At 38.4% G+C, this 18,524-nt stretch overlaps 2 protein-coding genes across 3 annotated transcripts in view; both read left to right on the top strand.

Moving 5' to 3' along the window:
- Positions 1 to 3,636, top strand: part of kmt2a (lysine (K)-specific methyltransferase 2A) — a 49,362-nt gene extending 45,726 nt beyond the window's left edge. For both annotated transcript variants that reach the window (XM_053646398.1, XM_053646397.1), the window contains exon 35: positions 1,473 to 3,636. In XM_053646398.1, coding sequence (XP_053502373.1) covers positions 1,473 to 1,748 — 276 coding nt within the window. In that variant the 3' untranslated portion in view covers positions 1,749 to 3,636. The remainder of the gene's footprint in view (positions 1 to 1,472) is intronic.
- An 11,335-nt stretch (positions 3,637 to 14,971) lies between these two features.
- Positions 14,972 to 18,524, top strand: c1qtnf5 (C1q and TNF related 5). Its single transcript, XM_053647237.1, has 3 exons — positions 14,972 to 15,104; positions 16,330 to 16,565; positions 17,441 to 18,524. The coding sequence occupies exons 2-3, from the start codon at positions 16,340 to 16,342 to the stop codon at positions 17,959 to 17,961; spliced, it is 747 nt and encodes a 248-aa protein (XP_053503212.1). The 5' UTR covers positions 14,972 to 15,104; positions 16,330 to 16,339; the 3' UTR covers positions 17,962 to 18,524.

Here is an 18,524-nt window from a genome sequence, read left to right as displayed (position 1 = left end):
GTTTTTTTTAGATTAATACTGAATGAAAACAACACTCCGAGTAAAATATTGCTGAACTTTTATTACAAAAATAAACAGTACTGACAAAGTAAATAAGAGATGCATCCAAACTGAACCAAAATAAGTTGCACTCCAAATGACCAATAAAAATAGAGATATCCAAAATGAATATTTTTTTTTTAAATGCTTTGTTAGTTTTTATTCTGCCTCTAGAGGCCGCTTTCGTATATTGACAGCGGACCCTTCTCAGCCGCTCCCGCAGCGGACACAACCAGGAAAAACTATCGGTGTGGATTTTTGCCGGTAACTGATAGTTCCAGCAATCTGTTATTGTGCCGATTAATCAGCAAAACTGATCGATCGGTCGACCTCTAGTGCTGGTATTACGTAGACTAGAACTCATGCGTGCTTTGCTACTTTAAGATGGCATTTGCTAGATGATTCCACCCGTGTTAAAGGAATCGGCGTGCCATTTGGGAAGGTTACAGCTCTGTATCAGGGTTGCCGGTTTTAGCAAAGTTTCCAGCCCAACTGCATCCATAAACCACCCCAAAAATTTGGCTGTTGGAAAAAGACAGGGAGACACATATTTTTGTTCTTTTTCTCAGGCGAAACAGTCACACTTTTTTTTTTTTCTTTCTTTCTTCCCCCAATTTGATCACCTGCCAATTCCTACCCCCTCAGCCAGCTCTCTCCTGGCATATGACAACCATCAACTGGAGAGAGTGAAAATCTAACATATACTTCCTGTGAGACACAGGAAGCCAGCCAAACACATCTTTTTGTACTGGTCATGTTGCGTCACAGGCAGAGTCACACACTCTGAGGGAAACGCTATCTGCCCTGTTCTGTATTCATGAGCTCGCAGACACTCGTGATTGGCTAGTGTTGCTTTGATTGACAGGGGAGAGCTAGCATACCACCATATCGTATCGAACCCCTGATAACAGCGTGGCGCCGTAGTGGATCTAACTGGGATTATATGTCACAAGTCTGCTGAAAATAATCCCAGGACACTTCTCGTAAAAGAGTATGGGTATAACCCCGGTGTCCTGGCGAAATTCCCCCATTGACCTTTTTCTATCATGACCCCCTAGTAATCCCCATCTCTGAATTGGCTACATAACTCTCTCTTCTCCACTAATAGCTGGTGTGTGGTGGGCATTCTGATGCTCTATGGCTGCCGTCACTTCATTAGGGTGGATGCTACACACTAGTGGTGGTTGAGGAGATCCCCCCATACTATATAAAGCACTGTATAAATGTAACTGTAACAAAATAACCTAAAATATTGAAGTCTAAACAATCTCAAATTAACCACAACACATCCTGGATTTCAGTGTCAGTATGTAACAGTACAAAATATTGAAAAGTTCACAGGGTGTAGATACTTAATCAAGGTGCTGTACTAATAGTATGAAATCTTGACTTGAATGACAATGTGGTTCTTAAACTTTTATTTTATTTCCCAGGGAATTGGCTGCTACATGTTTCGCATCGATGACTATGAGGTGGTTGATGCCACCATGCACGGCAACTCGGCTCGTTTCATCAACCACTCCTGTGAGCCCAACTGCTACTCCCGTGTGGTCAATATCGACGGGCAAAAGCACATAGTCATTTTTGCATTGCGGAAAATCTACAGGGGCGAAGAGCTCACGTACGACTACAAGTTTCCCATTGAGGAACCAGGCAATAAGCTGCCTTGCAACTGTGGGGCCAAAAAGTGTCGCAAGTTCCTTAATTAACACTTCTCCCTTTCTTACTTTTAATTGAACCCTGTCCTTCCAAACGAAACTGTGTTTTGTCAATGTGTGTATTTTGAATAATATGGTTATTTATTGAAACAGGCTCAGGTTTTCAGAGGGATTATGGCACTGTGCCTCAAGTTGATTCAGGAAAGGTTTCAAGAGCAATGTTCTAATGAATAAAAGGAGAAAAGGACTTCTTCACTGGAGTTCTCCCTATGAATCCCTAAACAGGCCAGTTAAATATAAGCAGTCTGTTTGTTAGCAAAGTCTCCTTCTTTCGGCTGCTCCCGTTAGGGGTCGCCACAGCGGGTCATCCGTCTCCGTTATGGAAATCCGGCTTATGATGCACATATTTGATTTAGTGTGGGATGTTTTACGCCGGCTGTCCATCCTGACGGAACCCTTCCATTTTATCTGGACTTGGACCGGCACTGAGAGTACACTAGCTTGTACAACCCCAGTGGCTGAGTTTGGTGCCCAGTGTGGGGCTCAAACCCAAGACCCTGAGATTAAGAGTCTCATGATCTACCGGGCTTCTGCTTGTTATCAAATGGTGTGCCCTATTTATCCCAAAACCTTCATTACAAATTCCAAATGTGTAATATTGAGTCTCATCTGCCCATGCCTCTGGAATGTGAGGAGAAAAAAAAAAGTATGATGGAATTGCCACATTGTTTCATTTGACACCAAAGTGCAATTTTTCTAAGGGAACGGTACACTGTCTTTTTAGATAGAAGAATTGTGAGGGGTCCATTATTTAGTTTAATTTTGTTTTTCTTCGATTTTTTTTATTTTTTTATTTTTAAACTTACCATCAAATCTCCCTTTCTGAATGTACATCAGAGCCTTCTCCTTCTGGTGATGTGGTCTATGGATGGACCGATGGATAGAGAACGCTAGAGGGAGCTCTTTGTTCCCTGTGATGGACACATGCAGGTTTTTATGGGAGCAGGGGTAAAGGAAAAAAAAACCCAGAGTGTACCTGAACTGTTTAAGAAGTAATAACCCCTGGAGGCATCATTGGAGGCTGGATGTGCTGAGATCCTGGTGGACTGACAGCCAAGGGACTAAAGAAATTTAATGGGTGGGTGGGATTGCTTAATTTTACTTAATCAATTTTTATAGTAACTTGGACTGATGTTTGTAATGAGGACATTTAGTATGTGCATGTTTTAACGCCTGTAGCTGGTAGTATTTACTCAACAAAAAAAAAACTCAACAGCATCCAAATGTTTTCTCAAGATGGATGAATCATTTAAAAATTTTGCTTTTATTTCTTTTGTTGTAGATAGATAAATGTCATTATTTCCTTTCATATGTAAATAATATGTATATTTTTCTATATAAAAAAACAGAAAAGCACTCACTAGTGAATAGCACTTATTGATATTTATATTTTTAATAAAATATTGTATTTATTTTACCAACATTTTGTAGTAGATAGTGGTTTACAACACTAATGCTTGTCATTATTTTTTTATAGTGTACATTTTTTAATCCGTTTGGCTTTTTTCTTCCTTATTCTCTTTTTTTCTATTCCAAAGACCGAAAGCCGTAGTTGTCCCCATAGTGTGCAGTCCACCAGTAGCTCTCATTGCCGATCCAAGTTAGTCAAAAACATTTTAGATGAAAGTGTACAATTAGCGTAGGCTGTAAAGCATTTAGTTATAAGTGCTCATCTGTTGTAATAGCATGTCTCCTCCAATGGCAGCCTTATCATCACACACAAATACCAACCTTCCCTTAAAGTCCCCAACGGTTTTATGGGGAGAAAAACGATGAATAGTAAAAAAAAATAATAATAAAATGCTTGAAATCATTTTACATTTAAGCGACTGCAAAGTTTACTCCATCTATTTTATTATTGTAAAAAAATATATATATATATATATATATATATATATATATATATATATATATACAGTGAGGGAAAAAAGTATTTGATCCCCTGCTGATTTTGTATGTTTACCCACTGACAAAGAAATGATCAGTCTATAACTTTAATGGTAGATTTATTTGAACAGTGAGAGACAGAATAACAACAAAAAAATCCAGAAAAACGCACATCAAAAATGTTATAAATTGATTTGCATTTTAATGAGGGAAATAAGTATTTGACCCCTCTGCAAAACATGACTTAGTACTTGGTTTAAAAACCCTTGTTGGCAATCACAGAGGTCAGACGTTTCTTGTAGTTGGCCACCAGGTTTGCACACATCTCAGGAGGGATTTTGTCCCACTCCTCTTTGCAGATCTTCTCCAAATCATTAAGGTTTCGAGGCTGACGTTTGGCAACTCGAACCTTCAGCTCTCTCCACAGATTTTCTATGGGATTAAGGTCTGAAGACTGCCTAGGTCACTCCAGGACCTTAATGTGCTTCTTCTTGAGCCACTCTTTTGTTGCCTTGGCCATGTGTTTTGGGTCATTGTCATGCTGGAATACCCATCCACGACCCATTTTCAATGCCCTGTCTGAGGGAAGGAGGTTTTCACCCAAGATTTGACGGTACATGGCCCCGTCCATCGTCCCTTTGATGCGGTGAAGTTGTCCTGTCCCCTTAGCAGAAAAAAACCCCCAAAGCATAATGTTTCCACCTCCATGTTTGACGGTGGGGATGGTGTTCCAGGGGTCATAGGCAGCATTCCTCCTCCTCCAAACACGGCGAGTTGAGTTGATGCCAAAGAGCTCCATTTTGGTCTCATCTGACCTCAACGCTTTCACCCAGTTGTCCTCAGAATCATTCAGATGTTCATTGGCAAACTTCAGATGGTCATGTATATGTGTTTTCTTGAGCAGCGGACCTTGTGCGCGCTGCAGGATTTCAGTCCTTCACGGCGTAGTGTGTTACCAATTGTTTTCTTGGTGACTATGGTCCCAGCTGCCTTGAGATCATTGACAAGATCCCCCCGTGTAGTTCTGGGCTGATTCCTCACTGTTCTCATGATCAATGCAACTCCACGAGGTGAGATCTTGCATGGAGCCCCAGGCCGAGGGAGATTGACAGTTCTTTTGTGCTTCTTCCATTTGCGAATAATCGCACCAACTGTTGTCCCCTTCTCACCAAGCTGCTTTGCAATGGTCTTGTAGCCCATTCCAGACTTGTGTAGGTCTACAGTCTTGTCCCTGACATCCTTGGAGAGCTCTTTGGTCTTGGCCATGGTGGAGAGTTTGGAATATGACTGATTGATTGCTTCTGTGGACAGGTGTCTTTTATACAGGTAACAAACTGATATTAGGAGCACTCCCTTTAAGAGTGTGCTCCTAATCTCAGCTCGTTACCTGTATAAAAGACACCTGGGAGCCAGAAATCTTTCTGATTGAGAGGGGGTCAAATACTTTTTTCCCTCATTAAAATGCAAATTAATTTATAAAATTTTTGACATGCGTTTTTCTGGATTTTTTTGTTGTTATTCTGTCTCTCACTGTTCAAATACAACTACCATTAAAATTATAGACTGATCATTTCTTTGTCAGTGGGCAAACGTACAAAATCAGCAGGGGATCAAATACTTTTTTCCCTCACTGTATATATATATATATATAAAATAATATTTTCATAGATACGAGTATACCCGAAGGAATCTGCCACGGAGGCTAGCCCATGAAAACTTTCTTGTAAAGCACTATATTTGGAGGAATGGAGGAAAACTCATTCTCCCTGTTTTGTGCACTGAACATCAGTCTTCTTCCCAGCTTGACACATGTTGCCTTGGCACTGAGGCTCTAGCTAGCCATTTAAAGCACACAAATGTGCTCTTTTTGTATGTTTTGTTCCTTTTTCTCAATTGTTTTAGCCCTCTGTGTCACCCTTTAGGGCAACATCATCTTCACAATGAATTGATTTTGTGATGGACTTCCCATGGATGTCTGTCCTGTAGTTGTTGTTTTGTTTTTTAAATAGCAGCGGTGTGGTGCCTTCTTTTACAGTTGTTTTTTCCATCTGTTAATTCGTGAATGAATCCAATCACACATCATGGCTGATGTGAGACCTGTTAAGAGACCGACGTACAGTATTGAGGAGCATTCTCTCTTTAGGGTGGAGACATATCTCGGGAGAAAACTGCAAGACTTGTAACGCATGCCCTTCTTGATCCAAGGTCTTAATAATTGTGAAAATATTACACTTTGTTGAGCAAAACAATTTCTTGTGGATGCAAACTGATTTATGCGCACACTGTTGTGTTCTTGACAGTCAGAACGGAGTTGTACAAAAGGGATAATGTGAGATCGAGCTTATCGATGTTGCAGAAAGCTTGTGGGATGTGTACATACCTCCAGACAAAGCTCACTCCATTGCTGTGGTGTGCACCTCTGGCTCTTGTTTTCGGAATGAGCCACTAAAAGGCCAGTTTCTGTGTAGCATTGTCTTATTGCCTCATGTGAACTCATATCTTTTAAGGCAGTTGCGGATTCCTCAAGCCTTATTTCCAGATTCATAACAACATGGTGAAATATATTAATTCTGCTTTATACAGTTCTTAATTGGCTGCTTTTTTCAGATTTACGTTTTCTGGATTTGTGGGTTTGATGGTGTTGCCGCAGATTCTTGCTGGGAGTTTCTTGCCACGCTCCTTGCAATGTGGGTCTTGTCATCGATTCAGGTATTCGAGTTCCTCTAAGTCCGGCTCTCTGGATGCGGCACAGGGCCGGGCTGAACTCTGCAGCTAGGCCTTCGTTGAATGTATTATTTGAATTTTACGATTGATCTTTTATCATAGTAACTTTTTTTAAATGATTGTTCCAATGTGAAAGGCAGGGACGTTACAGAAGAGCTTTATGTTTCATTTTAGTTGGTGAGGATTGTACAGCAACGGTGATCTTTGTACAGAACTTGCATCTGTCGATCTGATTATGATTTTACTAATCCTAAGGGCTTTGTTGATGACTATTTCCTCCATAAATCTAGTTTCATTGCAACTTTAGATGCTCCACAAACAAGTGAATTATGGTGTTCAGTCAGTGTTTTGAGAAGCTACCAGGTTTCTGGACTTTATTCTTCCACTCCACACCACACCAGTGGTACCACACCTTCTCCTGTACTTAGTATATATATGTATACATATTCTTACACACATAATGAATATATTCTACCTAAACCTATGTATGGATAGTAAATTGTACTTCAATATTCACAATATCTACACAGTATATGGAATGGACAGACAAATGTAGTTACAGTAGCAAACAACAGTTTCATAATGGTTAATAGCAATGTTCAGTGTAATCTATAATGACTTTGTGTTACAGATACAGTTTAGATTAATGTGCAGCATTTTAAATATTGACATTATGTATTGTTTTTCTGTGCCTGTGTATGCTCTGTGACTGGAGCATTGCAGTTATGATCTTAGGACTTGTTTCCTCCTTATTTTGGGGAGTGGAGGAGTAGGATGAAAGATGATATTTATACGATGAAACAAAGTAAATGTAAGATGTGGTTGTAACGTTTTTGAAGTTAGCCATTTGTTGCAATGCTGTAGTTTTGATTTTACTCTTTGTACATTTTCACATACTTTGTGGTTGTCAAGAAAACAACAAACGAAAACCCGATCTTTCACCTGACCATGTTTCCCATACCTCTTTCTCCTGTCTGAAATTCAGTTCAATATTTTATGTCGTGTTTTGTAATAAGTAAAGGTAATGAGTGTTTTATTTATTTGTGCAACTTGGAAACATCTGTATATGCAGTGAAAGGGTCCTGTAATGTCCCCAAAGTAAGATGAACGTGCACATCATGTGGTAGGGCCCTACAGTGCTGTCATCATTTATTAAAGATCGGCTTTGTTTTGTGCTCAAAAATTGACCTTGGGGAGAAAGAGAGCCTTTTCAGGCACTTTTTTTTGAACACGCTTTATTCTCTTTAGCTGTCATAGTGTTCTGTGTTTTTAATGCTTTTTATTTTATTTAGTTCTCCCGTTGCCCAAACAGTGTTCTCGGTGTTCACAGAAATGAAGGAAATTGACAAACCACAAATTACTTAAGAACGAATGTATGAGGAAAAAATGTACATAACTGTAAAAAGCAAAATTTCTAATCATGTTTATTTTCTATGCACTTTTTTTTATTTAAGTGATAGTTTAAATAATAAACATGTCTTGTTTACTCAACATGACTTCATTATTTGATGTACTTTTAATACAGGTTTTTGTAGTACTGTTATCGTGTCTAGTTTGGTCCCTCAAGGATTTTGCGATTAAAGCAAATTAAAGAAATTGAAGGAAAATCAACAAATGCCACAATATTCAGAGGAGCTTGCGATTTTTCAAAATTTTTCCAAATTTCAAAATTCGATTCATGTGCGTCGAACATGAGTACAGCTAAAAGGTCTCGTTTACCAACAAACATCACTGCGAAGGACGGTGCAAAACAATTTTGTGCAACTGAAATTTCACCAATTCAAATACTTTTCTGCAAAAAAAAAGCACAAAAACTTTGCAAGTCACATCGCAAATTTTGACAAAAGCTGAAGTAAAATCAAGCTTTTTTTTTTTTGGCTGTAAGAATCACACACAAAAACCTGCCAATCCATCACACTACACACTCACACACCCATTCATACACTACGGACACTTTGGACCTGCCAATCAGCCTACCATGCATGTCTTTGGACTGGGGGAGGAAACTGGAGTACCCGGAGGAAACCCCCACAACACGGGGAGAACATTGCAACTCCGCACACACAGGGCCACGGTGGTAATCGAACCCCCAACCTTGGAGATTTTTACTTGAAGGAGTAAAAACCCCATACTGTTTTACTCCTTCATACATTTTACTTTCATTTTGTCCTTCGAAGCACTTGTTAATCTCCTTAGAGTTTCCGTAAAATTAGCCCAAAAAGGCCTATCCTATTCCCAAAGTAAAATTAAAGCTGTTCTTGAACCATTTGGTGTACATGCATGGTTTTGGTCTCTTTTGAAAGGTGATACTCTGAAGAATCACTATAAGTGCTACTGGTATCAAATAATAGATGTTTGTACACACTGAAACAGAAGGTGGGGTGGGGGGCGGGTTTGCCTGATTTTTTTTTTTTTTTGGGCACATACAGATGCCTACAGCTGGGAGTTATTAGCTGGAAAACACAGTTGGATCACAGCATGAAGCCTTTCCTGGTCCATGTTCAAATTTGATAACAATACAGAAACCTACCAATTAGCAAAACCTTCTGTAAAAAAACTTTTTTACCGAAACCTTACCAAGGGCTCTTGGTAACCATGTACACATAACTAGGATAAAAAGGTTGCTACTCTTGAGTTTTCTTATAATTATCATATCACATATCCAGCAATTTACAAAATGTATTTTCATATGTATATTCATAATTGAAACCTTTGTGTACTATTATGTGCATTTGTGCCATTGTTTACAGAGCTTTACACAGGGACTTTTAAAATTGCAAGATATCATTATTTTCAGCGGTTCAGTGGCTATTCGATAGGCAGTTCAGTGACACAACCTGGAGCATTTGGCTCGCGCCATTCACGTAGGAAAGGGAGCTTCTATTCAGCACAGACTCTCATTGGATTTTGAAGGCTATAGACAGGACATGGAAGCTCCTATTGGTTCAAATGAGGTGTCATTCTTTTGAAATCTACCGATTAGGCATGTTCACTCTCACGCTGAGGAGATAAAGACAAGAACGTTGTCTTCTGAGATAATTTGGAATGACTCACCAGCAATTTGTGTAGATTCACTGATGTAAAATGTGTTTTGGACTAAATATTTTGTACATAATTGGATTGTTTGGACTTTTGGCAGTGTAACAAGACTGTTTTTGTCGGGATGTTATGGATCAGTGGACTGCTATGAAGCTTCAAGAGTGACTTACATAAAAAATTCATTAAAAAAAGTATGCATACCAGTTTTTTAAGTATGCATACTTAAAAACAAGTTTGCAAAATAAATATACTCGCAAAATCCAGTCTGTTTTTTTTCCACAACATTTGATCTGTCTGTAAGTCTCAGGGTTAAAAGCAATATTTAGGTTCATTGGTCAAACATTAGATGTTTATATGTCAGTTGGAGCATCAGAGTCATGCTGAAACAATTCATTCAATCATCTACATATTTGTCCTGGTCTGAGTCACAGTAATCTCACAAGTCAGACTTTTAGATAAACCATTAAGTGGCATGTTTTCAAGAGGTGGGAGAAAACTGGAGAACCTGTAGGAAACAGGTCCAGGAGGAACTGTGAAACTCTGCAAAAGTGACCACACTTCAGCTTTGAACCTATAATGCTTGGAACATTAACGTATAACACTACCCATTACGCCAACTCACCACTGCAGCCAGAACAAGCTAAAGTTTAACTAGCTTACCATAAGGATTAGTTAACTAAGCAACTTTTACCTAATTTACTGATACATAGAAGTCTTTAAGCAAATAAATGTGAAAGTACACCAGTAAAAATATGTACAAATATGAAACAATAAGTATGCAAAATATGTATACTTTTTTAAAAGTTGTACACAATTTTAAGTATGGACACAAAGTTTATAAGCATATGTAAAAATTAGTATGCATACTTGTTTTTTAAGTATGCATACTTAAAATTCTAGTGTGCATACTTGTTTTTTAAGTATGCATACTTGTTTTTTAAGTATGTATACTTAAAATTCTAGTATGCATATTTCTTTTTTAAGTATGCACACTTAAAAAATAAGTATGCATACTAGAATTTTAAGTATGCATGCCAAAATTTAAATATACATACTTAAAAATTAGTTTGCAAAATAAACTTTTAGAGGTGGGAGAAAACTGGAGAACTTGTATAAAATCCACACAAGCACAGGAGGAATCATGAAACACTACAGATGTGAACACAGCTAAGCATTGAACCTACAACCCTTGGAACATACAGTAATATCACTACCCATCATGCCAACTTACCACCACAGTCATTTGTCAAACCTTAGGTTTTTACTATTCCTTATATATCAGTTTGCGCATCTGAATCGTGCTGAAACACTTAATTCATCCAATTTATTCATCCTGGTCAGAGTTACACGACCCAGCTAAAGTTTAACTAGGTTACCCTATGGATTAATTAACTAAGCAACGTTTACCTAATTTACTGATACACAGAATCTTTAAGCAAAGAAATGTGGAAGTATAAATACTAAACAATAAGTATGCAAAATGTGTATTTTTTTTAAAAAAGTTGTACACAAATTAAGTATGGACACAAAGTTTATAAGCATACATAAAAAAAAAAGTATGCATACCAGAATTTTAAGTATGCATACTTGTTTTTTAAGTATTCATACTTGTTTTTTAAGTATTCATACTTATTTTTTAAGTATGCATACTTAAAAAATAAGTATGCATGCCAAAATTTAAAAAGACATACTGAAAACAAGTTTGCAAAATAACTATACTCACAAAATCCAGTGTGTTTTTATTCCACAACATTTGATCTATGTCTGTAAGTCTCAGGGTTAAAAGTAATATTTAGGACATGGGGAAGCTCCACTTATTTCATGGCTGCCAAGAACGTGGGGTCACAAAACTGTTAACTGCATGTTTTAATAAATGCATTTCTTCACACTGATATCATGGAAATGTGATTAAAACTATTTCATTGCACATGTTTCTGTTCCAAGGGTTACATCCAAAAACTAGATATCGGTTAGGTTCATTGGTCAAACCTTAAATGTTTACTATTCCTTATATGTCAGTTTGAGCATCAGAGTCATGCTGAAACAATTCATTCAATCATCTACATATTTATCCTGGTCCCACAAGTCAGACTTTTAGATAAACCATTAAGTGGCATGTTTTTAAAAGGTGGGAGAAAACTGGAGAACCTGTAGGAAACCCACACAGGCCCAGGAGGAACCATGAAACTCTGCAAAAGTGACCACACTTCAGCTTTGGACCTACAATGCTTGGAACAGGAATTCATGGCACTACCCTTCATCAGTCTTTAAGCAAAGAAATGTGAAATTACAAATCAGTACAAATCAGTACAAATACGAAACAATAAGTATGCAAAATATGTATACTTTTTTAAAAGTTGTACACAATTTTAAGTATGGACACAAAGTTTATAAGCATACGTAAAAATAAGTATGCATACTAGAATTTTAAGTATGCATGCCAAAATTTAAACATACATACTTAAAAATGAGTTTGCAAAATAAAATTTTAAAGGTGTGAGAAAACTGGAGAAATTGTAGGAAATCCACACAAGCACAGGAGGAACCATAAAACCCTACAGATGTGACCACAATTCAGCATTGAACCTACAACCCTTGGAACATGAAGTAATAATTACCCATTATGCCAACTTAACATTGCAGTCATTCATCAAATCTTAGGTTTGACAAATGTATATGAACAATGTGTATAAACAAAGAGGAGTGATTTGTAAATGTGCATTGACTATTTAAACAAAAAAATGTATAAAGACATGGTATTTGATGTTTTACCTAATCAACTGCATTTTTTTTTTTTTTTTTTTTTTTAAGGTAAACATTTATTTTGAAATTGATGAATGCAACATGTTCCAAAAAAAGTTGGGACGGGGCAATTTAGGACTAATAGCGATGTGACAAGTTGAAATAAGAAGGTGATGTGACCCAGGTGAGGCAATCATTTAATCATAGTATATAAGGAGCCTCCTAAAAACACCTAGTCCTTCAAGAGCAAGGATGAGTCGAGGCTCGCCAATCTGCCAACAGATGCATCAACAAATAATCCAACACTTCTAGAACAACATTCTCCAAAGACAAATAATTGGCCATTTCACCTTCTTTTCCAGGACATGGAGGAAAAGGACCATCCAAGCTGTTATCAGCGTCAGGTCCAAAAGCCAGCTTCTGTCATGGTATGGGGGCATGTCAGTGCCCATGAGATGGGTAACTCTTTGACTTTGAACACAAACTTTACTTTTATTTTAGCATTTTTGCTAGTCTCGAAACATCGAAGGTGCTTGGGCTCTTTTGAACTCAGAATAAACCGGCAAATGATCTATCCTGAAATGACATTGATCAACAAAACAAGGCCCAGTTTATTTTTAGAATACATTATAATCGCTCCAAAATAGGTGATGACAACTCACATACCCGCATCACGAGCTACACTTTCTATGCTTACCTATTTAGCTTTTCGTGTAGCAGCCCCTGAAGTATGTGTTTGTTTTGGCTCCATCATAAGTCACTGATTTAAAGTCAGTCAGCTGCAGAAAAATAGCATTTTTGCATTTTGTTCATTGTACCTTATCTCTTCATACATTCAGAGGATGGGGCCCACTTTGAAATGGTAATATTAATTGGTTCCACTACAGGTGAGTGACAATTCGTCTATATCCAATGGACAAAGAGCCTAGTTTTTTGCTGCCCGTCTTGATTAATTGACTAGCGTATAGTGATGTGACGGTTATGGAGGCCCCGCCACCAGGCCAGAGGCCCTAGGCAATTGCCTACTCTGTCTATAGGTAGCGCTGGCCCTGGGTGCCAGTGATTAGAACCTGCTTAGGGTGTGCAGGTGGAACCTGTATTAGTTATTCCGCTCTCATATCTAGTGTCTGGTGTTCCCTTTATTATTGAGGTGTGTGGTGTCATCATGCCAAGATCTAAAGAGCCTTCAGATGAAAGGTTGTGGATGCCTATAGTCTGGCAAGGGATTTAAAAATATCTCCAAATAATTTGAAATACATCATTCCACTGTAAGGAAAATAATCTACAAATGGCGCAGATTTCAAACGACTGCCAATTTGTCAAGGTCTGGCCTTCCCAGAAAATTCATCCCAAAAGCAGACCGTCTGATGCAAAAAGAAGGCTCCAAGAACCCCAAAATTTCATCACAGGATCTTCTAATAAGTCTCGTAACTGTTGGTGTCAAAGTACATGCTTCTACAATCAGAAAGAGATTGCACAAATTTGACCTGCATGGGAGGCGTGCCAGGAAAAAGCCTTTGTAAGACTACAGTTTGCCAATGAGCAGATAGGCAAAGAGCAGGCCTTTTGTAATAATGTGCTCTGGACAGATGAATAAAACATAGAGCTGTTGAGCCACAGTAACAGCAGACATGTCTGGCACAGACCAAAGACAACTTTTCAGGAGACGCCCCTCCTACCAACTGTGAAGCACGGTGGTGGAAATGTTATGGTTTGGGGTTGCTTCACTGCCTCAGGGACTGAACAGCTTGCATTCATTGATTCAACTATGACTTCTGCATCATATCAAAGAGTGCTTGAAGATAAAGTGAGGCCATCTGTCCGAAAGTTGAAGTTGAACCAAAAGTGGACCTTTCAACAGGATAATGATCCTAAGCACACTAGCAAATCCACTAAGGAATGGCTTAAGGAAAGAAGAAATGGAGGGTTATGGAATGGCCTAGTCATGATTTGAGTCCCAGTCAAATGTTGTGGTGGGATTTGAAATGGGCAGTACATACAAGAAAACCGTCAAACATCTTGCAAGCGAAAGAATTTTGCATGGAACAGTGGTCAAAAATTCCAGAAAGCCTAGAGGACAATTATGCAAAACGCCTACAAGAAGTTGATTGTGCTAAAGGGGGCAATACAAGCTTCTGATGCCAAGGGTGTACTTACTTTTTCCTCAGAAGAATTTCACATCTATACATGAAATTTCTGCTGAATAAATGATTGAAAAAGCCAGTTTACTTGTGGTTTTATATCAAAGTGACAAACCCATGTCCTTCTTTACAGAAATGCCAGCAAAGATCTTTAGAAAGTAATAACTGTGAGCCAGACATTAAAGACATGGAAATATTGTTTTGGCAGTTTAATGCAGCAGTAACAGAGACAGATCTTTTATAGTAAACAAGCAGGTTTAAATATTTCCCTGATTGATGAGAAACGGGGAAATAATTTGGTTCAAATTACTTCTGTTGCATATGTCTCCTCGTTTTAGACTGAGCAGTTGGTTTGTCCTAGTGATCACAGTACACTGATCTTCTCTGCTTTCATTCTTTAGTAATTAATCATACAGTTTGAGCCATTCAGACTCCAGTCCACATGCACTCCAGCTCACAGAGTTTATAGGTCATTGTTCTTGTCTCTCCCATTCCTTCAGACGTTTCCAAACATTTTATCTCTCTCTCTCTCTCTCTCTCTCTCTCTCTCTCTCTCTCTCTCTCTCTCTCTCTCTCTCTCTCTCTCTCTCTCTCTCTCTCTCTCTCTCTCTCTCTCTCTCTCTCTCTCTCTCTCTCCTTGTCTCCTACCCTCCCTCTTTCTCTAATTGGCTTGCATTCCTATTTCCTCTCTCAAGCGTCAGAGTACTCAATTTTTCCCAGGCTCCCCAGTCTGGGACACAAAAGTCTCTCTCTACTGTTTTTGTTTCACTCTGCTCAGAAACTGTCACTTCTGTGAACTTCTGAAGAATTAATGGTAAGTTAGTTCTTATTTGTATTGTTGTATTTGCAGGCATTTGACAGTGGCAGATGTGTTTATGACCTACCTAAAACCTTTTTTAAGAATGGGCCATTTTTTTAGGCACTCATGCTTTATGAACTAAAGACCATGGGTCATGCAGACGTAAGTCTGACTTATTCATGTCATTAGTAATTTGATGGGATAAACTACACTTGCTATTTGAAATCAATATCAGTATATCTTTTTATTCTGTCAGGTTTTGAGACAGTGATGTTTCTGTATCCTCGACAAAGATCACTATAAAATAAAATAAAAAAGAACTGAGCAGTGCTCCACAATATTTCATAATCTTTACTCTGTTGCACCAGGAAAGTTAATCCAGTGCAGATATACTAATTGACCAATGGTCTTGTGCACTGACATGCTATAGGCTTGATATGAATTTGGTTCTGTGTGGTTCTTGCTCGTGGCACTGCTGTGCTATAATGGTGTTTGTGCAGCAATTCCCAAGCACTATTCCTATTGTGTTTTGACAAGAACACACACAAATACTGTGCCTTGAGATAGCAATAACTTTTATTGGAACCAAACAATCAGAAACAAAAGTGTTGCATGTCTGTTTTTCTTAAAACATAATTTTTTGTGCTTGTATGGTCTTGTCTGCTTTCTAAGGCATGCTTTGATGGTCTCTGTTTTGTTAATATGAGTCAGCACTTTCCGTAGTTTTACTTAAACCAGCTGTTTGAAAAGCAGAAGTCATGCAGAAACCCCCCTGATTTACAGTCGGGGTGAAGTCTCAGAAGTGTGCAGCCTGGGGAAGTATAATAAAACTCCATCAATCATTGAATCCTTTGTTCTTTCGCTGACGATGCATTTTCAGTGCCTGATTGTGGAGTGATTTCAGGGACTGTGTGCACTTCACTGCTTGCTAGAGACATCAGCGTGCTTCTTCATTCCTCCTCCCTTATGTGAGGGAGGATTTGAAAATACACAGGGTTGTTATTGTTTCATTTTTTGTGTGCTTTTACACTTTAAGCCAAGCTCATACTTCAAGCATTATGGAGCATCATCAAATTTCCCCTGGCGTGCTTTTTCGAATAAGTTGGAAATAATAATTTGCTACCCAAGTGCTGTGCTTTTCAGATCATCAATGAACGACTTCCAAGTCTCTTTTAACTAAATACGAATATTGGGCAAAGGCAGTCTTTCTCATGCTCATTTTGTGTATCTCTATTGACAGACTCAAAGAAATGACACCTCTCCAGTCCTGGGCGCTCTCCCTCCTTCTTGTTTTGCTGACACACTATTCAAATCCGCTTGAGGATAACAAGATTCACAGTCTGTGTATGGGCAGCCCAGGTACCCCGGGTTCTCCAGGGTTGCATGGCAGGCCAGGACAACCGGGTAGAGATGGCAGAGATGGGCGGGATGCACCACTGGGGGAGAAAGGGCAAAGGGGAGATCGTGGAGAGCCTGGTATGTGTATATTTGCTTAATGAAGGCCAAAACAATCAATAATAAATAAATACATACATACATACATACATACATAAGTAAATAATAATAATAATAATAATAATAATAATAATAGTGGCCTGTAATGACCTGGTGTCTTGTCCCAGGATGAATGAATGATAATAATAATAGTTGTATGTTATAGCACATATTGTAAATAATAACAATAATGATTCATAATTAATCGGAAAGTAATATCAGATTGAATTGATACATAATTTCATTATGAATAAAAGACATTTATGAATAATTATTAAACATTACTTTTACATTTATTGATTTGGCTGCTGCACATATATCCCAAAGCTTATTACTGAAACAGGATACAACGGAGTAGTCAGGGTTAAAAGTCCTTGCTCAAAGGCCCAACAGTGGCATGGTACCCTCTAGCACCTTTAACTGGTCAGGAAGTGTTCCAAGTAAAATCCCTTTAGAAAGTTAGAACCATGAACAATAATAAATAAATAAAAACCAAGAGGAACCATTTTTTCTGTAGTTAATACTGAAGTAAGACGATGAGGTGTTTTGTGACAGGAGGGGTGATGAATTGTATGATTCCAATAGCCTAATGCTGGCTCACTTTATCTGGAACACATACAATCATGGAATTGGCCCAAAATTGAAAGGCCGTAATCACCAGATGCTGTTTGAGCCATTCTTGATTTCGATACAAAATACCATTAAAGCTCTTTACCATTGAGACAAGATACACTTACCATTGCCACAACTGGCCCTTAGGTGCCTACAATAATATTTGGCCTGGATTTTTTCTTCTATCTGGAATTAAAGTGAGCTAAAGAATTCAAGACATCTCTCGCTGTGTTAATATCTCACAGGTGAACCAGGCATGAGGGGCCTGACCGGGGACAGAGGTGATCCAGGAGAGAAAGGCGAGAAGGGAACCCCAGGAGAGTGTGCTGTAGCTCCTAAGTCAGCATTCAGTGCCAAGTTGTCTGAATCCCAAACCATGCCATTAGCAGCAGGGGATGCAGTGCGCTTTGACAAAATCATCTTGAATGAGCAGGGCGATTACAACACAGAGACTGGACGCTTCACATGCAGGGTGCCAGGTGTTTACTATTTTGCCGTCCATGCCACCGTGTACCGCTCCAGCCTACAGTTTGACCTGATGAAGAATGGACATGCCATGGGCTCCTATTTCCAGATGTTTGGCAACTGGTCCAAGCCAGCCTCATTGTCCGGAGGCACTCTGCTGCACCTGATTCCCGGTGATCAGGTCTGGGTGCAGATGGCTCTGGGCGAGTATACAGGCTTTTACTCTAGCCCGAAGACAGACAGCACCTTCATTGGCTTCCTGGTGTACTCTGATTGGAAAAACTCTGCTGTGTTTGCTTAAATATAAGGTACATACTACTTTTGACTTTTACCCAAAAATGCCTATACTCAAAGCACTACAAAGATTTTTTTTTTTTAACATTTGTATTTATTCTTTGGAAGCAGATAAGTGCTGGAAGATTTATTTTCCATGATGTGATACAAACTACAGTAGTATCTTGAAGGTTGTGAGGGAATCTGAAAAGTAAAACAGATGTACACACTTGCTAACAAAAAGGAACCACTTTCGCAGTTTTATTCTTGTGCATTGTATTGCAACAGTTATAAACAAAGGCCAGTGATGATCACTGTTTGATTTTATTTTTTTATTTTTTTTATTTTAACTATTCGCTCAGCCTCAGTGGACATTATGTAATTGTCCCTAAATAAAGTGTTACGACCAGTAGCTTTTGCATATAATATTTCTGTCAGTGAAAGCATAAAATTGCACAACTATATAAACTGATGCAAAAATATCATTAGTTTGGTTTTAATATAGATTCATTTATTCTGCTACCAATTATAAAAGCAATATCAGAGCACCTTTGAATTATTACTTCAATAAAGTTAATCTGTGAGATTGAA

The sequence above is a fragment of the Ictalurus furcatus genome, chromosome 17 (assembly GCF_023375685.1).
Source record: "Ictalurus furcatus strain D&B chromosome 17, Billie_1.0, whole genome shotgun sequence".
NCBI lineage: Eukaryota > Metazoa > Chordata > Actinopteri > Siluriformes > Ictaluridae > Ictalurus > Ictalurus furcatus.
Note: the sequence above shows the minus strand (reverse complement) of the source record. Positions and strands in the feature narration are given on the sequence as shown.

Excerpts from the sequence above, each read along its gene's own strand:
- c1qtnf5 (XM_053647237.1), top strand. The coding sequence starts at position 16,340 with ATGACACCTCTCCAGTCCTGGGCGCTCTCCCTCCTTCTTGTTTTGCTG. Across the intron at positions 16,566-17,440 it reads GGGAGATCGTGGAGAGCCTG|GTGAACCAGGCATGAGGGGC; the intron begins GTATGTGTATAT and ends AATATCTCACAG.